We start from the raw sequence: 22,277 nt of genomic DNA, 5'->3' as shown, positions 1-22,277 counted from the left end.
ATAAGGGTGGTGTCATCTGCATATCCTAGGTTATTGATATTTCTCCCGGCAAGACAGGACTGAGTGACTTAACGCACAAACATAATAAATTAAAAACCAGGTCTCAAATCTCTAATGAAGAAAACAGAAAACTGCTGAAGTTTGAACCCATGTTGTTCAAAGCTAACTGTACATTTGATCACTTTAATTGAAAATACTTGCCATCAGTTTACTTATTCACTGATGCTGTTTTCTTCATTAGATATTTGAGACCTGGCTTTTAATTTTTTTCATACAACACATTTATTGTGTGTTAGTCACTCAGTCCTGTCCAACCCTTTGCGATCCCATGGACTGTAGCCCACTAGGCTCCTCTGTCCATGGAATTCTCCAGACAAAAACACTGGAGTGGGTTGCCATTCTCTTCTCCAGGGGATCTTCCCGACCCAGGGATTGAACCTGGGTCTCCTGCATTGCAGGCAGATTCTTTACCATCTGAGCCACCAGGGAAGCCCAGTTATGTTTCCATGTTTCTTACTAAGTAATATGATTTACTTAAACTAAATTTTTTTTTATCATTTGTAGCCCTTCATATTTAATAGAGTTTATATATTTGAAGTTGACAAGTAGATTAGTTTTATATTTAACAATTAATAAGCACCTTCTATGTGCTGGGAGTAGTAATAACCTCCAGTATAATTCTTATGCTGTAGTGTGTATTAGAATCTTTTGGGAGCTTGTTAAATCTTCTCAAGTGAGATCCAGGACTCTGCATTTTAACAAATCTCCCAGGTGCAGCTGCTGAAGGTGGTCTGAGGCCATACTCTGAGGAACGCAGCCCAAGAGATAACTCATTAACGAGACTAAACACCTTCCTTGAAGAAGCTCACAATCTGGTGGAGATAAACAAGAAAACATTCCCATTAATTGGTACCATATGGGGCCAGTTGCCAGTAATTCTGGCCGAAGAACTAGGGAGGCTTCTCAGATTATTTAATTCCTTAATTCAGTAGGTCTCAATGTAGTAGTTGGTGGAGTGTGGGGCATTTTTGCCCCCTAGGGAGCATTTGGGACTATCTAGAGACGCTCTTGATTTTCATGCTTTGCCTTTGGAGAGGCGGAATGTGCTTCTAGCATCTAGTGGGTAGAGGCTAGGGATGCTGCTAAACACCCTACAGTGCATAGGAACCCTTCCCTGTCCCCCTCAAAAGAGCCCAAAGAATTATTTGGTCCAAAATGCCAGTAATTTTACAGTTGAGAAACCCTGCTTTAGCTTAATCATTCTTTCCTTTGTCTCCTCTGTTGCTCTGCTCTCCCCATACACATAAAGCTTTTAGAAATTATAAAAGTATTAAATAGAATAAATAATATTAAGTGTGAATAGATCATTAGGAAATGTATAAAGTAAAAAATGTTCTCTCATAGTAATTGTTCTGGACACTTTTTTCATGAAATTATATAAGCATATATATATTTTGAGGTTGTTAGGTTTCTGTTTTATTCTTAAATGGGATCATACTTTACATATTGTTTTATGACTTTTATCACTTACAGTATGCAGTTTCTGCACAATTTTCCATAGTCCAGATGGATAGTTTAACCATTCTTCTGCTAATGGATGTTAAGGTAGTTTCTAGTATACTTGATGGTGTTATAAATAGCATTGCATTGAGAATTTATGCACATATACATGATGGATTCCCAGAAACAGAATTGTGCAAAAAGGACATTTAATTTCTTAGTTTTATTCCTAAAGGAATATCCTCGTAATAAGCTGTAGCTGTTTATTTATATTTCTACTAACAGTATTTGAAATGTTTTCCATTTGTCCCTCAACAACCCTGGATATTACTAGACATTAATTTTGTCACTCTAATGGGTGAAAATATCATCTCGTTATCACTCTAATTTGTGTTTCCCTGATAACTAGTGAAGTTTAGAATCTTGTTATATGTTTATTGGCCACTTATATTTTTCCATGAATTGCCCTATGGTCATTTCGATTGAAATGATAGTATTTTCAAACTCATTTGAAGATCTTTATGTATTCTATGCATTGTTTTTTATATATCTTGCAGGTATTTTCTCCCTACTTGTCACTTTTTTTGTCACTGCAAAAGGTGTCTTTCGCCACATAGTAAGATTTTAGTATTTATATGTTCAGTTATCTTTTGTGCAGTGCAGTGTAGTGATTAAGTGTACAAACTGCAGAGCCAGGTCACCTGTTTTCATATTTCAGCTCTTCTACTTACTAGCTCTGTAACCTTGGGCAAGTTATTTAATCTTTTTGTGCCTTGGTTTCTATCTTTAAAATGAAGTAGTTATATTATTTACCTCCGGATTGTTGTGAGGGACAAATGAGATCTTACAGTAAAGCACTTAGAAAATGCCTAATACAACATAAATATCTGTAAGAAGTAATTTCTGTTGTTATTTCTGTTAGTGTTGTGTTTTATTTTCGGAAAGTCTTCTGTGCCTCAATATTATAAAGCTATGTCACCACACAAGAAATGATCAGCATATACCATTGGCAGAACATTATCAGAGTATGAGGGGCACTTAGGGGAGAGATGGTTGATTTTTCTTCATATAGAATCAGAGACAATATCCCAAAGAACTTTGCCATGTAAAAGAGTTTTACCTTTATCCTGGAAGCAGAGAAAAACTTTGACAAATTATAGGCAATTTATATAAAATTATATGAAATTACAGGCAAATTATAGGCAATTTATATTAAATTATATGAAATAGTCATATGAAGATTCTCATACTTCTCAAACCATTGTAGAAGTAGAAAGAATGGTATGGGTACTATTTGAGAGGAGGAAAAATTAGGTTCTTAACTCAGTGCAAAAGGAATTCCAAGTGGATTAGAAAGTTAAATGAAGCCTATAAATCAAAACTAAAAGGAATAAAAATGAAGATTTATTAAATCAATGGAGAAAGAAGAACTTTCTAAGATTCTGAGCAGCGGGGGAAAATCACAGAAGAAAATGTACGTAGATTTGTCTACATAAAAATAAAAACTAATATATATTTTAAAAATCATATTAAGACTCATTGTTGGCTAAGATCTACCAGCTGATGGAAATATAATTTCTAGAGAATAAATGGCAGCCATATAATGTTTTTAAAATGTGCATGCCTTTGATTCAGTTATTCAATCAATAGAACTTTATCTTAGTGAAATAAGTATGAATGTAAAGAATTAACTTAGAATTTTCACCTGGTTATTGCTTATAATATGAAAAATTGGAAACAATCGCAGTGTCCAAAAATAGGAGATTAAATTATAATGTCCATACAGTGGACATTTCTGGCCATTGTAAATAGCATCATGGCAAAATATTTATTAATATGGAAGTATATTCATCATGTTTTAATGAAAAGAATAATTTATAAAAATATGTAATACGATCCAATTTTTCTATAAATACAACTAAACTAGGAAAACAAATAACAGTATAAAAATGCTTAGTTCTGTTCCTAGGATTATATATAATTTTCACATACTTTTTTTTTTTACTTTTCTGTGTTTTATTTTTTACAGTGAACCTGCATTATTTGTGTACTAGGGAAAATATAAGGTTTATAAATCATGAGATTAAAAGACAAAGCAGGAAAATATTAAATGTGTGAGCAACAAAAGTGGCAACAAATGGCTAACATGTTCAATATTTAAAGGGCTCCAGAAATACTTTTTAAGGGTATGATTAGTTTTACAAAAGAGAAAATATAGATTGCTAATAAGCAAATATATTCAAGGTCATGAATCATCAAAGAAATGCAGATTAAATCAGTAAGATACAAATTTTCTCTTAACATTTTAGCAAAAATTTAGAAATAAGTAATAGTGCAGTTGTGGTTGTGGTGAATGAGACTAGCAGTGTTACACTTGGTACTTGGCTTGATTTCTTTGCAAAGCATTCAGATTGTTATTGTTTAGTCACTAAGTCGGGTCCAGCCAACTCTTTTGCTACCCCGTGGGACTGTAGCCCACCGGCATCCTCTGTCCATGGAATTCTCCAGGCAAGAATACTAAAGTGAGTTGCCATTTCCTTCTCCAGGGGATCATTCTGACCCAAGGATTGAACCCACGACTCCTGCATTGGCAGGTGGATTCTTTACCACTGAGCCACCTGGGAAGCCCAAAGCATTCAAATACACTTTACTCAAAAATTCCGTTTCTACATATCAGTCCTATGAAACAGTCAGAAATGCCAGAAGTACTTTGGGCATAAAAATGTTTATTGCAGTATCATTTCTAAGTGACAAATATGAAGTGACATATGGTAGTAGGGTACAGTTATGTAAATTTGTGTGTAACCATAGTTCAGAATGTATGTACAACTTTTAAAATTTTGGTTTACAGATTTATAATGTTAACTTTAAGAAACAAAAGCTTTTACAGACAGTATTATCTCAACAATTTAAAAAAAGACTAGAGAAAATATTTCAAAATATGAGCAGTGGTTTCAGATAGTTGGTAAAGTTTTCAGTGATTCTTTTTTTGTACTTCTGTGTTTATAATTTTCTGTGACAAATATTCTCATAAAATTTTTTTCTCAGGTATTAAAAAAAAGGTATAGCATTAAAAAAAGTAGTCCAGGAACTTCCCTGGTAGTCCAGTAGCTACGACTCCACACTCCCAATGCAGAAGTCGTAGGTTTGATCCCTGGTCAGATAACTAGATCCTGCATGCCGAAATAAAGGTGAAAGATCCCCTTGCAGCAGCTGACACCTGGCATGGTCAAATAAATAAATAAATATAATTTTTAAAGTGGTTACTCTCAAAGATATTTGACTTAAATACTTTAACTTGTATTTTTATGTATATCTAGAATTTCCGTCTATTTGAGGAGGTTGAAGTTTTTTATTTGGATATTTTTAGAGGGGTTTTAGATTTTATTCAAAAATCAATAATTTTTATAAATGTTTTTAAGTACATATTTAAACTGATTTTTAATGTTGATTCTGTCAATTTACATTTGTGCTACCAAACTCTCTTCCATCCAGCCATCTAAGTTGGTTATTTTAGCTGACATGGTTTCTAATTAAGTCTTTGTGGTTGAGCGAGCTCCTTATGGCATGTCTGCTTTAGCATTTAATTGCTCCATGGACTCCAAATTAAATTCTGTAGTATCCCATTTTGGTCTGCTGAGGAAGCAAAGATCTTTTCAGCATAGCCCAAGAAAATACAGTGCTGTGACAGCTCAAAGGACGTAGCATCACAATTTTGAAAAAGTTAGAACAGTTTGACTTCTAGATTGACTTTTTATCATTTTAAAATGAAGTTTAAAGTGTTATCACAGAGTTAAATGGAGAATGTGAGACATTAATAGGCTCTCAACAGTATTTGTAGAATAAAGCCAAATAGTTGATATTGTACCAAATAATTTTGATTTAGAAAGAATGAAGTCTTAGGAGTTTTTAGGTTGAATTTTAATAAAAAGTATCAGGAAACAAGTGTGATAACTCTGTTAGAGATGATATAAAGTGTTTTTGCACTGGGGTGACAGATTAAGAAACTTCGAAAGTCTCATCTAGTTTCACATTATCTCATTTGACAGTTTTGGTTTTTGAATTAGTAGAGAAACTGGCTGTTTACACCAATACTTGGGTGTGTTAGTTCTTTAATCAGAAGTAATTCAGATAGTCATAAGACAGAGGGCAAGATCTAATAACTGAGACTTTTAAGCGTTAGTCTGATCACACATCTTTAGAATGCTGTTTTGAATTCTAGCTACCTGTCACTTAATTGCTTGCTATGCTGATTCAGTAGTACAGAATCAGAACAGAATTTAGAGTTCTGATGGACAAGAATGAACAGATTCGGGCATTAGACTATGAGATTCCGGAAAGGTATGTGCTACAAGCATTGATTTACCATTTGGTACTTACTGCTTGCTTAAGATGATGCTGAGACATAGCATCTAAGCAGGCCAAATGAGAGTGACATGATTTCATTGATGATCACAGGTTCACATATAGAGAATTCCAATAAAATAAATTCTTAAACAATCCTAATAAGTCATTACAAATCACTCAGCTGAAGAGTTTAGATCAGTGTGAAACAAGTGAATCTAGTTTTCATGGTTATTTTTCTTAATCAAAACATTCAGTTCTATTCTTATAAAATTTAAATGAATTCTGCTTCTGGCAATGTAACAGACTAGATTGCATGAATAACACCCCTTTGGGAAAACAGCTATAAAGTCAGGTAAAATATGACCGAATGATCTTTATAAATACATTCTTGAAATGACACAGATAGACAGAACCCAGAAGTCTTTTTTTTTTTAAGTTGAAAGCAGGGCGTCTACAAGATAAGCATTCATCGTAGTTTTCTCACTGAAGATTTCTACTAAACCCATAATTTACCACTTTTACCACTGCATGAAGGTGCAGAAAAAGTCTGGCTTCTCCCATTCCCCCAAGATGGAACATCTTCCTCTTGTTGCACGAAATTGACACCCCAGAACTGTGCCATCAGTGTATGGATGAAGAAGAGATTAACTCACTGCACAGAAGATGAAAAGGAAAGTTGCCTTTTGTATCCTTATCATTAGTGAGTAGAAGGAATATCATCCTTGAAATTTTTAGCGAGGATTTAGCCCTCAAATGAGTTTCACTTAACTACCGTCTTGATGTTATAGTGAAATTATTAATTTGATTAAAATGTTATCCCTTAAGTATTAGTTTTTAAAATATTCTTTGTGACAAAAATAAATATGCATAAAGCAGTTGTTCTGCACTGCAAAGGACAGAGTTAATTCAAGAAAAAGCACTTGTGTGACTGAGTTGTAAGCTAAACTAAACACATTTTTATCCTGGAACATCACTTTTACTTAAAAAAACAACTAAGAGATAAACTTGTTATTCACACTTGGATATTTATTTGGTGAACATTTTCTTGAAATTGAACACAGTGAGCCTGATACTTAAATGTTAAGTGACTGAAATTATTTGTTGCCAATGATAAAATTCAAGCTTTCAAGTGAAAATTCTAATTGCGAAAAACTTACACTCACCATGTTAAATCTGATAGTTTCCAATGCTTAAAGATACATGATGTAAAAGGTAGCAATAAAAGCAAATGTAGTTATTTTGGTATTGTATGATGAAATGCTTCAACATGTATAGTATCTCCATAATTTAGAGAATTAGCATTTTCCAAATGATGTTACAGAATCTTGCATGAGTAAAAAAATTATCCAACATACATGTTAGAGCCTTGGATTTTAATTTAACAGAGTTTGAAAAGTTTATTGTTGTGGTTTCAGATTCCATATTACTGTTAAACTTTCAGAAACTACCACTGTGGAGTTTTGTGAAGTTTTGATACAGTATCAAAGAAGACCTCAGGTTATTTGCAAATGTCATTAAAATACCCCTCCTTTCCAACTACATATCTGTATAAGGCTGGATTTTTTAAAATATACTTTAACCAGAACAACATATCACACAGATTGAATATGTAGATACGAGATTCTAGATATCTGGTAACTGTACACTAGAGAGATTTTGGGAAGATCCCCCAGAGGAGGATGGCAATCCAATCTGGTATTCTTGCCTGGAGAATCCTATGGACAGAGGAGCCTGGCAGGCTATAGTCCATAGGGTCACATAGAGTCAGACATGACTGAAGTGACTTAGCACAGAGAGATTTTAGAGACATTTACACATTAAGACATTTGTTAACATGTAAAACAGTGACAGTCTTTTCATTAAATCAGTTTGTATAGAGAGTATACAGAAAGCAACAGACCCATGTGAAATCACTAAGGAATTCTACCAAACAGTTAAGGGAGAAATTACACCAATTCTCTACAGTGTCTTTCAGAGGGTAGACACAGAGAGAATACTTCTTAACTCATTCTATGAGGCTAGCATTACTCTATGACCAAACCAAACAAGGACATGACTAAGAATCTACATACCAATTGCTCTTTTGAACATAGACACAAAAATATTAAGCACAATATTAACAAATTGAACCCAAGTATAAAAAGAATTATATACCACCATCAAATAGGTTTTATATCAGGTATACAGATCTGATTCAGCATCTGAAATCAGTTGATGTAATTCACCACACCAACAGATTAAAAAATCATATGAGTATATCAATAGATGCAGAAAAAGCATTTGATAGAATCCATCAGTCATTAAGGGCTTTCCTTGTAGCTCAGTTGGTAAATAATCTGCCTGCAGTGCAGGAGACCCGGGTTTGATCCCTGGGTTGGGAAGATCCCCTGGAGAAGGAAATGGCAACCCACTCTGGTATCCTTGCCTGGAAAATCTCATGGACAGAGGAGCCTGGTGGGCTGCAGTCCATAGGGTCGCAAAGAGTTTGCAATGACTGAGCAACTAACACTTATCAGCCTTTAATGATAAAAACTCTCAGCTAGCTAGGAATAGAGGGGACCTTCCTAAACTAAATAAAGAATATCTACAAAAATGCTATAGCTAACATCATACTTGATGGCGAGAAACTCAAAGCTTTCCCACTAAGATCCAGAGTACAAAGCAAAGATGTCTCTTTTCACTGCTTCTTTCCAGCATCATAATGGAAATCCTTGTTGATGCAATAAGAGAGGACAAGGAAATTAAAAGTATACAGATTGGGAAGGAAGATATAAAACTTTGTTCACAGAATACGTGATGATCTATGTAGAAAATCTGAAAGAATCAACAAAAAAATCTCCTAGAACTAATAAGTTGTTATAGCAGGGTTGTGGGATACTAGGATTATATATAAAAGTAATTTATTTCCTCTATACTAACAGTGAACAAAGGGAATTTGAAACTAAAAACATAATTCCATTTATATTAGCATCCCCCAAATGAAACTCTTAGCAACAAATCTAACAAAATATGTACACGACCTATATGAGGAACAGTACAAAAAAACAAAATCAAATAACTAAAGTTGAGAGATACTCCATGTTCATGAATAGAAAGACTCAATATTGTCAAGATGTCACTTCTTTTCAACTTGATCTATAGATTCAAGGCAATCCCAATGAAAATATCAGCAAGTTATATTATGGATATCAACAAACTGATTATAAATTATATAGAGAGGCAAAGACCAACATAGTAGTAAAAAAGAACAAAGTTGGAGTACCAACACTACCTGAATTCAAGGCTTACTACAAAGCTATAGTAATCAAGACAGTGTGATATTGATAACAGATTAGACAAATAATCATTGGAACAGAATAGAGAGCCCAGAAAGAGGCCCTCATACATGTAGTCAACTGGTCTGTGACAAAGGAGCGACACATAGAACAAAGATAATCCTTTCAGCAGATCGTGCTGGAGCAACTGGATATCCTCTTCCAATATATGGATCTAGACAGAAACTTTACACCCTCCATAAAAATTAACTCAAAGTGGATCATAGACTTAAATGTAAAATGCAAAACAATAAAACTCCGAGATGATTACACAGGAGAAAACCTAGATGACCTTGGGTAGGATGATATCTTTTTAGATATGACACCAAAGGTATAATTCATGAAAGAAATAATGGATAAACTGGACTTCATCGAAATTGAAAGCTCTTGTTTTGCTAAAGACAGCGTCAACAGAATGAGAAGACAAATCACAAACAAAATATCTGCAAAAGACACCTGATAAAGTGCTGTTATCCAAATATATAAAGAACAGTAAGAAAATAAGCAAACTCAATTCAAAAAATGGGGCAAAAGAGACATCTCCCCAAAGAAGATATTTTTGTTGTTGTTGTTCTTCTTCTTCTTCACTTACTAAGTCATGTCCAACTCTTTGTGACCCCATGGACTGCAACATACCAGTCTCCTCTATCCTCCACTGTCTCTTGGAGTTTGCTTAATTGCATGTCCATTGAGTCCATGATGCTATCTAACCATCTCATGCTCTGCCACTCCCTTCTCCTTTTGCTTTCAATCTTTTCCAGTATCAGGATCTTTTCCAGTGAGTCAACTCTTCATGGCAGGTGGCCAAAGTATTGGAGCTTCAGCTTCAGCATCAGTCTTTCCAGAGAATATTCAGGGTTAATTTCTTTTAAGATTGACTAGTTTGATATCCTGGCAATACAAGGGACTCTCAAGAGTCTTCTGCAGCACCACAGTTCGAAAGCATCAATTCTTTGGCACTCAGCCTTTTTTATGGTCCAGCTCTCACATCCATACATAACACATACAGATAGCAAATAGGCATATGAAAAAAATGCTCCACATCATGTTATTAGGGAAATGCAAATTAAAGCAATGAGATACTACCACACACCTATTAGAATGGCCAAAATCTGTCACACTAACAGTGTGGAGAGCATGTGGAGCAACGGGGACTCTCATGCATTGCTGGTGGGAATGCAAAATGATACAGCCACCTTGGTGCAGTTTGGCACTTTCTTACAAAATGAAGCATACTCTTACCATATGATCCAGCAATCACACTCCTTGGTATTTACCCAAACGAAATGAAAACCGTTGTCCACACAAAAACCTGCACATGGATGTTTATAGCAACTTTATTCATAATTGCCAAAACTTGAAGCAACCAAGATGTTCTTCAGTAGATGAATGGATAAACTGTGGTACATATCGACAATAGAATATTATTCAGCGTTAAAAAGAAAAGCCATGGAGGAGCCTTAAATGCATATTACTAAATGAAAGAAGCCAATTTGAAAAGGCTACATACGGTATGATAGCAACTAATTGATGTTCTGGAAAAGGCAAAACTATGGAGACAGTGAAAAGATTGTTGGTTGCCAGGGGTGGGGAGTGGAGGAGATGAATAAGCAGAACACAGATGATGATTAGGGCTGTGAAATACCCTGTATATCATAGTGTAGCTATAGGATTCATTATAAATTTGTCCAGATTGATAGAATGTACAGCCCACAAGTGAACCCTAAAGTAAAGTATGGATTTTGGGTGATTATGATATGTCAATGGAGGTTCATCTGTGGTAAACAATGTACCATTCTGGTGGGTAATGTTGATAATGGGGTAGGCTATGCATGTGTAGGAGCAGGAAATATATGGAAAATCTCTTTACCTCCCTCTCAGTTTTGTTGCACACCTAAAATTGCTCACAAAAAAATTAAGTCTTAAAAAAAGAAACTATATTTATTCTTCATAAAAATCTGTTAACATGTTTATTAATTATGTTTGAATGAATGAAATATTTTTAAAATTTCTGATATTTAATTTTTAATAGGGAAAGTATTGACAGGTATAACCCACACAAACAAAAGCTCTTTGTAGTTCTCAATTAAAGCATGTAAAAGGGTCTTGAGATAAAAACACTTGAGAACCATTCATCTAAGCTCTCCAGTAAAAGACAGAGATTATCAGACTAGATTCAAAAATTTTCTGGATATATGCTATTTATAACAGACAATTCTAAAATAAAAGAAAGTTGTGTTTGAAGGGGGAAAGGGAGCCTGTCACGAAGTCTGTGAACAGCTTCTCGATTTTTTCACTTCTTTATTTCTTGATTTGTGTCCTTTAGGAAATGTTCCATGACCTCATATTTGAAATTTCTACTCCTCTGCTTGGTCCTTATCACATAAGGAAATACAGTGATCTGGTGAAATAGGTGACTTTGCTTAAAAATGATCCTGTTGTGAAAGTGGACAGAGTGTATGCATATCAGTTAAATACTTTTAAAGGCCCATGAACAATTACAAAAATTGATCATGAGTCAGGCCATAGTGCATGTCTTAGTAAATTTTGGAAATTAACATTATAAAGACTGTATTCTGTGACCCTACATCAATTAGACAGTAGTCCTTACATAAAGATAAGTGGAAAGACTCCATATAGAAGAAAAAAGTTTATAAACATCTTGAGAATCAAAAAACTTGTAATGAAAGATTAGAAAATATTTACAAAATAACAAAAATAATTCATACTAAAATGTGAGACATATTTAAAGCAATGCTTAGAGAAATACATAGTCTTAAATGCTTACATTAGGAAAGAAGAAATGCTCAGGATTCAGAAGTTAGAACAATATACCCATGGAAAACAGGAGGAAAGAAATAATAAAGATTAGCAGAAACTGCTGAAATAGAAATATACATTCACTCCAAAGGATCAAGAAAGCTAAATGATTTGGAAAGCCTGTTGAGAGACATAACTTATAGCAAGCTTTATCTAGGAATAAAAGAGTGTGAGAAGGCACAATTAGTACTGTGAATAAAGAAATGTACAAAACTATAAATTCTGCTGAGATTAAAATAGTAAAAAGATATTTTAAATAGTTTTATGACACTAAATATGAAGTATAGGGTGAAATGTGTAAATTCTAAGCAGAGGTGGAATACTTATCTAAACTGATTTAGGAAGACATTGTATACTTGAATACTTCTGTAATCATTAAAGAAATTGTTATCAGTAATTAGAAACCCTCCCTGAAAGGAAACAGGCTCACATAATTTTAGATTTTTAAAAAATGTTTTCCAGGAATGTGGAGTTCCTTTAATTTTAGAAAATCTACTAAGTTACTACATTATTCTGCCATAAATTCAAGGTTTGAGAAATCTTAAATTATTCCAAAAGATAAAGCTTTGGTAATTAAGGCAATATTATCTTGTTGTGAGGTTAGAACAGTTGGCTAGTGGCACAGAATTATTAATTATTGACCTGTATATGCAAACCAGATTTTTGGTAGAATGGGCATTGTAGGTAGGGGAAAGGAGATATATATATATGGACTATTTAATAAACAGTACCATGATACTTATTTATCAATGATTTTTTAAAAAGTGAAGTTGAATTCCTATCTGAAACTTACACAAAAATTAATTCCATGTGGCAATGGCTCTTAAATATGAAAGCAGAAGTATAAAAGTTTTAAATGAGTGGTAAGAAAACTTTATAACCTCAGGGTTGGGAAGATTTTCTCAAACAAAATGCAAACCCACAAACCATAAAGGAAAAGGCTGACTTTGAAATTGGATTCATTTTAAAGATTCCACAGAGAGTGAAAATACAAGCTAAAAACTGAAAGAAGATGTTTGTAGCACATATAAGTGATTGTGCTCAGCATGGATTCAGTACCAGAATGCATATGTAATTAGTTAGTAACCAAAAGATAAACAGCATGGTAAGAAAAAGTATAAAAGATTTCACGGAAGAGGAAACATGTGGCTAGTAAACTATGAAAGGATAATCGATGCATTAGTAATCAGGGAAATGCAATTAAGACTATAATGAGGTAATATTTAATCATCTCAGATTGGTGAAAATGAAATGAGGTAATATTTAATTATCTCAGATTGGTGAAAATGAAAAAGAAAGAAAATTCCAAGTGTTGGTGAATGTGGAGCAATGGAAACACTTAGGGACTGTAAATTAATAAAGCCACTTTGGATTACAATTTGATATTTTCTGGTAAAGTTGAACATGAACATATCCCGTGACTCATTCTAGAAATATGTCCTAGGTGAATTCTTGTGCATGTGCATGAGGATATAGACATAATATTTTTTATTGAAGTATAGTTGCTTTATAATATTATGTTAGTTTCTGCTGTACAGCAGTGTGAATCAGCCATATGTATACATACATCCCCTCCCTCTTAAGCCTCCCTCCCATCCGCCCCCATCTTGTCGCTCTGGGTCCTCACAATACACCAATTTGAGCTCCTTATGATATACAGCTTCCTGCCAGCTATCTGTTTTACACATAGTAGTATATATATGGTGGTTTAGTCACTAAGTTGTGTCTGACTCTTGTGACCCCATGGACTCTTGTGATCACATGGAGCCTGCCAGGCTCCTCTGTCAATGGGATTCTCTAGGCAGGAATACTGGAGTGGGTTGCCATTTCCTTCTTGAGTGTATATATAGACATAATAATATTGATAGCTTTGTTTTTAATTCCAGATAACTAAATAAACCTCAAGCAATCATGTTCACCAACAGTAAAATAGATGGGTAAACTGTAGGATATTCATGTAATAAAATATTAGGAACAATGAAATTTAATGAATTACAGTTTTACACATCAACATGTTCATGGGGTTCATGGGGTTCTGTGTGGATCACAATAAACTGTGGAAAATTCTGAAAGAGATGGGAATACCAGACCACCTTACCTGCCTCTTGAGAAATCTGTATGCAGGTCAGGAAGCAACAGTTAGAACTGGACATGGAACAGATTGGTTCCAAATAGGGAAAGGCTGTATATTGTCAGCTGCTTATTTAACATATATGCAGAGTACATCATGAGAAACGCTGGGCTGGATGAAGCACAAGCTGGAATCAAGATTGCCAGGAGAAATATCAATAACTTCAGATATGCAGATGATACCACCCTTATGGCAGAAAGTGAAGAAGAACTAAAGAGCCTCTTGATGAAAGTGAAAGAGGAGTGTGAAAAAGTTGGCTTAAAGCTCAACATTCAGAAAACTAAGATCATGGCATCCGGTCCCATCACTTCATGGGAAATAGATGGCGAAACAGTGGAAACAGTGGCTGACTTTTTTGGGGGGGCTCCAAAATCAGTGCAGATGGTGACTGCAGCCATGAAATTGAAAGATGCTTACTCTTTGGAAGCAAAGTTATGACCAACCTAGACAACATATTAAAAAGAGACATTACTTTATCCACAAAGGTCTGTCTAGTCAAGACTATGGTTTTTCCAGTAGTCACGCATGGATGTGAGAGTTGGAATATAAAGAAAGCTGAGCGCAGAAGAATTGATGCTTTTGAACTGTGATGTTGGAGAAGACTCTTGAGAGTCCCTTGGACTGCAAGGATATCCAACTAGTCCATCCTAAAGGAGATCAGTCCTGGGTGTTCATTGGAAGGACTGATGTTGGAGCTGAAACTCCAATACTTTGGCCACCTGTTGTGAAGAGTTGGCTCATTGGAAAAGACCCTGATGCTGGGAAAGATTGAGGGCAGGAGGAGAAGGGGACAGAGGATGAGATGGTTGGATGGCATCACCAACTCAATGGACATGAGTTTGGGTAAACTCCAGGAGTTGTTGATGGACAGGGAAGCCATCCCTGGTATGCTGCAGTTCATGGGGTCACAAAGAGTGGGACATGATTGAGCAACTGAACTGAACTGACATCAACATGGATAAATATCAAGAACTTAATGAGACTTGCTTGGTAGTACAATGGATAAGAATCCACCTGCCATGAAGTGATGAGACCAGATGCCATGATCTTAGTTGTTTAAAAGCTGAGATTTGAGCTAACTTTTTCACTCTCCTCTTTCACTCTCATCAAAAGGCTCTTTAGATCCTCTTCACTTTCTGCCATGAGAGTGGTATCATCTGTATATCTGAGGTTGTTGATATTTCTCCTGGCAATCTTGATTCCAGGATGCATATGTAGATAGTATTCTTTTTTTGGAGAGGGAGGGAAGGAATAACTCAAAATTCAGAGTCTAGTCACCTTTGGATGAGGGAATGGGAGGGAAACAGTTTTGCCTGGGAAATGAGGATTTTAAGGTACTGATATTGTTTGTTAAACAGGATGGTGGGTACAGGGTGTTCATTTTATTATTTGTTAAGTAGTACTTGTATGTCTTGTACTTTAGTGTGTGTGATCTGTTTCAAAAAATTTTTTTAAAACCCCTCAAATGATGTCGTTAGTTTAATTTTCAGTGTGTTGTAAAAAAAAAAAACTGATAAGGTATAATACTTGACAGAATTTTTAGAACATTTTTTGTAATCTCTGAAAAAATCATAAAATCTAAGTAAGATCCTTTTCTCCTTACATGGGAGAAAGTTAAATTTCTAGGTAGAGAAAATCAATCAAATATAATAGAAGAGGCATTAATTATGTTTATTTTGAGGTTTATAATGAGCTATTTAGTAAGAAGACCCTAACTTGGATCATTTGGACAAAAGATTTGTCCAACTTCTTACATTTAACTATGTGTCCTGCTATCAGTATGTTATATGTATTGTTAGTTTTAGGAGGGCAGAGTGGTAAGATTTGCTATCTTTTTCTTTTTTTATTTTGGTAAAATCTACCTTGTTTAAAAAATATGTGTAAAGAAGTCTTGAGTCTTTTTTTTTTTAAATTATTTTATTTATGGTTGTGCACGGTCTTCATGCTGCGTGGGCTTTTCTCTAGGTGTGGCTCCTCTTGTTGCGGAGCATGGGCTCTGGTGCCCACAGACCTCAGTTCTGCGGCTCCCGGGCTCGAGAGCCCTGGCCCAGTGGCTGTGATGCATGGGCTCAGCTGCTCTGCCACGTGTGGTCTTCCCAGACCAGGGGTGGAACTCGTGTCCCCTGCTTTGGCAGGGGGGCAATTCTTTACCACTGAGCTGCCAGAAAAGCCCTCAGGCATATTTTAGACTAGTTTTCCACGCTCCTATCTGGTGAGAGAGGCCTGGGAGCCGGGAGTCCTCAGCCACAGTGCTGGCTCTGCCATCAAAAGCTCTGGGGCCTCTAGCGAGTGCCTGCCCCTCCCTCAGTCGTGTCTGACACCTTTGCCCACCAGGTTCCTCTGTCCATGGGATTTCCCAGGCAAGATTACTGGAGTGGGTTGCCATTTCCTTCTCCAAGAAGTCTTGAGTCTTGTGAGACTATATTTATTCACTTTATAATCAGTTCATTCCTAATTAGAAAAGTTATTATAAATCTTTTCCCTCTTATGCTGTACAGGGAAAACATTTATTCACTTGTTGCTTGTTTTGTTAGGACTTGAATAGCAGTGAGAGTACACTGAGGTATTCATTCCAGGTCTGGTAAGAATGTCGTTGGGGGGGAATCTTTGCATGGATTTTAGTAAAGTAACTACATTATATTTTTAAGCAAACATTAAGTTATGCTTCATTTATGTTCCTCATTTTCCTAATAGAGCATGGCTGTGCACAGCCCTTAGCACACGGCCATTACCTCACACCTGTTACCAGGCAGTGATCACTGCAGGACCATTAGTGGTCCTGCTCAGCCATTGATTGGTGCTGCAATGGGCCCCTCTCCCAAGTGACCAACTGTCAGTGAGCGACTAGTGTTAGTGTTTCTGCTCAGTCATTGGTTGGTGCTTCAATGGGCCCCTCCTCCAAGTGACCAGCTGTCAATGAGTGACTGTTAGTGGTCCTACTTAGCCATTGGTCAGTGCTACATGCAATGGGCCCCTCCCCCAAGCAAGCAGCTGTCAATGAATTACCATTAATGAGGCATTCAGCCAATGGTCAGCAGAGTAGTGGTCATCATGTAGAGAGTGAAGAAAGAGGTAGATCCTGGTTTTCTACCCAGGGCCCTCTAGCTTACCTGGCCTCAGGTCAGTGGGTGAGCTGGAGGGCCCAGGAAGTAGGCCAGGGGCTGTTCTGCTGGGCTCCAGAGCCCTCATCAAGACCACCCACTGGCCAGGCCCAGGCCTTGAAACAGTGGTGAACCTCTCCTCCATCCCTGCCTCTGTGACCAAACGGCAGTGGCAGTCTGCATAGGATGCAGTCTGTGGGACCTGGCTCCCTCCCCACCGCCTTTTGGGTGGCCTAAGGAGCCTGAGGGCCAGTTGGGCCCTGGGCCTCTGGCTCCCTCAGCAATGACAGCTGGATAGGGTCTGGGGACCTGACCTTGAGGGAGCCACCAACTGAGATCTGCCTCATCAGTCAGGATCCAGACCTCAGAGGGTGAAAGTTGTGTCTTGGGAACTTGCCCTTTCTTGTCAGAACAGAGAATAACGTTTGTTTGGTGGAGGTTTATAGGAATATCGTTACCTGACCATGAGCTGACCTCAAGAGCAAAGGATCTGACACCAAAAAGTGTGCAACAATTTAACCATGCCCCTCCCTTACCTTTCCTATAAAAGGGTTTTGCTGAAAGCTTTCGGGGAGTTTAGGGTTTTTAAGGCATGAGCCACACATATCCTTACATAGCCCTCTGTAAACCTTTCTCTGTTCCAAACTCTGGTGTTCTGGTATTGTTTGGCTTCACTGTGCATCAGGCACATGAACTTGCATTTTGGTAACAATTTCAAGATTGGTGAATCTAGATAGACTACTTATAATATTAATATTAATATAATAAGCCAGGTAAACTAGTCCATGAATATTAATAATAAAACTCTACTAAATATTTTCATATGTTATTGCAAGAATTTATTTAGCACATCTAGGGTGAAAATTATTGATAAGGTATTCATCTGTTCAACTTTACAAGGTAATGTCAAATTGCTTTCCAAAATGGCTATATCAATTGAAGCTCTGTCCTGTAGTGTTAAGAGAATTTACATTGTCCCTCATCCTTATTAACACTTGGTGTTGTTCAGCTTTTGAAAATACTCACCAATCTGAGAGTGTGGGAAACTGAAGCTCAGATACATGAAGAAATATACCAAAGATTAGCCAGAGAATAAATGCTGGTCATGTTCTAATCCAGGTTTGTCTGATTACAACTACAATAATGTGCGTTTCAAAGAAATGGAAATATATAGGCTAAGTCATTTTTATGACAGAATAGTTATGAAAAATGAGATTAAAATTTCCTTTAGTAATTTCCTTAGGGGAAGTATTTCTAAAGTATGATTTTTAGATTAACTGGATCAGAATCTCTTGATAGAAGAGATGGGCTTATGAGAGGGTCAAGATGGGAATTGGGAGGGGAGGTACTTATTCTTTTTAGAAATGCCACAGATTCCTGAGCCATCTCTAGTTTATCATCTCTTGGGGTGGGATCCAGGTATTTAAATTATCTAAAGCTGGCCTAGTTTTATTTTATTTTTTTGATGAACACTAAATAAGAACTTATGCTTTATGGATGTTGAAATAATTCCCAAAATGCTGCCAGATTCACATATAAATAGCTTAGGCTGAGAGTCAGAAACTTAGCTGAATGTTTATATATAAACAATCCCTTCTTACTGACTTCAGTCATCTAACCTCTTTTCTCTAAGGGTTCCTTTTACTATTTTTTTTTTTTCCTTTATTTTTCTCCTCTTGTCCAGCCTTCATGTGAAATGAAATAGCATTAGGACTTTGACAGTAATAATAGTGCTGCTGCTGCTGCTGCTGCTAAGTAATTATCTCTAAAGTCTCTCTGTCAGGCTGACCCCTAGTCCTTTAAGGAAGGACTGTAGGATACAAAAGACATATAGCAATGCAATCAGTTATTTTATTCTTCTCTATAAAACTGATGATAACAATGATACTATTCTTGGATAGTGGATATAGATATAGACCTAATGGTTATAAAAAGTGAAGATTCATGGAGCTGGAGTTAGAGCCATGAAAGATCCTTATGTTTTTCTAATTATTGTTCTGGTAAAAAATGTCTTTTCTATGACAGCTAATTTTAAAGAGGAAAACAGTGACTGAGCTGGGTAAAGAATTACTAAAAACATCACTTAGGCCCCATTTCCTATCAAGGATACAGGCTTTAAGTGAGATCCTATGTTAATATTAGAAATGGATACTGTAGACTCAAAAGAGTTCTGTTCTGCTTGCCTGCCCAGACCTTACCTTGCTCAGCAATAATGAAATCAATAGAATGTTAATCATCAAAACTCTAGATTTTGCAGGAATCATCCTTAAACTAGGCTTTCAAAATTATGTACATTTCCAAGTTATCTTAATTTTTATAGTTTGATTATTTGGTTATAAAATTAAATAATTACTTTTAAGGGATCAATGCATATTTTGTGAAATAGATTTAACAAATATGAAAACAATATGTAGCAATTTGTATGTCATGCTTTCAAAACAGAGGCTTTAAATCCTATATTTTATGTAGTAGTTGTTAGCTATTCTAAAGGTACAATGAGAGATTATTGTTCATATCAGTGTAATAAATTGATACTCTCAGATCATAGTTTTTCATTTTGCACATTGTCACAACCTTGGACCTTAATCTTATTCTTTGATTGACAGTAGCGACCAGGGAAAGAACATTTGTATTGTTTGGGACAGTCACATCTGTTCAACTTGATTCAGTTGAAGTATTTGCATATTCTTAAGTGTTTCTTCTGAGAGGTCTGAAATCCTTCTCAAGTGCTTGATGCATTTTTAAAATTCATTCATAAGGTATCTACATGCACTAATAGTTCTGTGTAATATTGCTGTGCATAATCTGACAGATAAGACCACTTTTTAAAACAAGGTATTCTTTAGGGATGCTACATTACATTTTCACTTGTTCTGCTGGCAAATGTCAAATTTTTTAAAAAGGCCATTTTAATGTTTTGATTAAATTAGTATATCTTTATTTTAGGCAAGTTTGTCAATCATAGGGCAAATAAAGATTTATTGAATAATAATTCAGAGGTTAATGATAGTTTCTCCTGCCTTGGTTGGACAATTGAGTAATTTTGTAGAAAACCACTATAGAACTTGAAAGGATTTTTGTTTGGTCTCCTTATTTTACAGGGAAAATTACCAAGCCTCAAGTTTACTGACTTACTCAAAGTCACACAGCTTAGAAATTAGGTCTTATTTTAGGTCTGAACTCTCAGAATAGTTAAAGCCCAAGGATTGCTGGTATATGATTTCTGGTTTACATTATTTATTAATTACTCTGTGTCTAAGATTTCTCCTTACCATTAGAACACATAGTCAAAGATTATGTCTTATTCATTTTTATATCTCTCCAGAATTAACACCATGTCTTAAACATAGTTAATGCCCAATCATTATATTGTTGTTCTATTTTCATTATTTTCCTCGGTTATTATGCTATAAAGAATAATTTTGGAATGAGATAGTTTATTAATGTTAAGCATCTTTAATAGCAAATAGGTTTCATTTTGTGTTCCAATTTTAGTAAATTGACAGTAGCTGTGTGGAGGAGTTGAGATCTGCCGGGGTCATTGAGCAGTGTCCACCACAGACATACAATCAGAGAAACCAGCTCTTTCTAATTTGATTTATGTCATCTTAGGGAAGAGAGAACTTTAGACTGGAGTGAGCAGAAAAGATCCTGGGAACAATTAAGTCTCAAAGTACAGGACAGATATAGAATTCAGAGACTAGAAAAAAACGAGGTAGAAATGCCACTGAGGCTGGGGTTCTTTAAGAAATTTGAAGGTTCAAAAGGAAGAAATATCATTAGGTTCCCTGGTGGCTCAGATGGTAAAGCGTCTGCCTGCAGTGCGGGAGACCTGGGTTCGATCCCTGGGTTGGGAAGATCCCCTGGAGAAGGAAATGGCAACCCACTCCAGTACTCTTGCCTGGAAAATTCCATGGGCTGAGGAGCCTGGTGGGTTACAGTCCATGGGGTCGCAAAGAGTTGGACACGACTGAGCTATAGAAGAAGACATTAAATATAATCAAAGGAGGGAATTGAGTATTAATGCTTTTGATACCTACCTAGCTTTGTGCTAGAACCTTTTTTTAAGGAAATCTTGTGTGCGTGCTCAGTTGGTTAAGTCGCGTCTGACTCTGTGCGACCCTGTGGACTGTAGCTTGCCAGGCTCCTCTGTCCATGAGATTTTCCAAGGAAGAATACTGGAGTGGGTTGCCATGCCCTCCTCCAGGGGATCTTCACCACCCAGGGATCAAACCTGCAGTGTCTCCTGTGTCTTCTGCATCTCGGGCAGATTCTTTACCACAGAGCCACCTGGAAAGCCTGGAAACCTTAGGTTACATTAAATATAATTAAAGGAAGGAAAACAGTTGTTTAGTATTAATGCTTTGATACCTAGCTTTGAGCTAGATCCTCTTTTTACAAGAGACCTAGACACTTTCCTGTACTAGTTTGCATTCCTTGCTTTTCCTTTTCTGAGATATTTAAGGTTGTTCTAGTCTTCCCTTATTTCTCTGAGCCAGCTATCTCCAATTTTTCTCTGCCTTACACACACATGTACACCCATGGCTTATTCATGTTGATATATGGCACACACCACCAAAATATTGTAAAGTAATTAGCCTCCAATTAAAATAAATTAATTTTTTTTAAAGATATGAAAGTTGTGATATAACCTTATTACAGTTTTATTTCAGTATTATAGGAATTCATTGGAGAAGGAAGTCTCAACAGCTTTTTAATCAAATTATTAAAATAACATTCGAAGATATTTGGCTATAAAGTAAATAACTCCAAATTATGCAATGAATTTTATCTTCCAGGAATCCCCTTCTGGTCGAAGAAAAGCTCTTGCCACCACCAGCATCAACATGAAACAGTATGCAAGCCCAATGCCAACGCAGACTGATGTCAAATTAAAATTCAAGCCATTGTCTAAAAAAGTTGTATCTGCCACTCTTCAGTTTTCATTATCTTGCATTTTCCTTCGGGAAGGAAAAGCCACGTAAGTTTCTTCTGTCAGATAAGCTGCTTCAAAGTATGTTTGTTTGTTTGTTGTTTAAGAAAACATTGTAGGTAAATAGCTTT

The 22,277-nt window shown here is 36.0% G+C and overlaps 1 protein-coding gene across 5 annotated transcripts in view; it reads left to right on the top strand.

The window, feature by feature from the left end:
* EHBP1 (EH domain binding protein 1) overlaps positions 1 to 22,277 on the top strand; it is a 355,495-nt gene that overhangs the window by 122,231 nt on the left and 210,987 nt on the right. For all 5 annotated transcript variants that reach the window (XM_070379386.1, XM_070379385.1, XM_070379384.1 and 2 more), the window contains exon 6: positions 22,013 to 22,194. In XM_070379386.1, coding sequence (XP_070235487.1) covers positions 22,013 to 22,194 — 182 coding nt within the window. The remainder of the gene's footprint in view (positions 1 to 22,012; positions 22,195 to 22,277) is intronic.

Source organism: Bos mutus, chromosome 11, assembly GCF_027580195.1.
Source record: "Bos mutus isolate GX-2022 chromosome 11, NWIPB_WYAK_1.1, whole genome shotgun sequence".
Taxonomy (NCBI): domain Eukaryota; kingdom Metazoa; phylum Chordata; class Mammalia; order Artiodactyla; family Bovidae; genus Bos; species Bos mutus.
The sequence above is the reverse complement of the archived record's forward strand: the minus strand, read 5'-3'. Positions and strand labels throughout refer to the sequence as shown.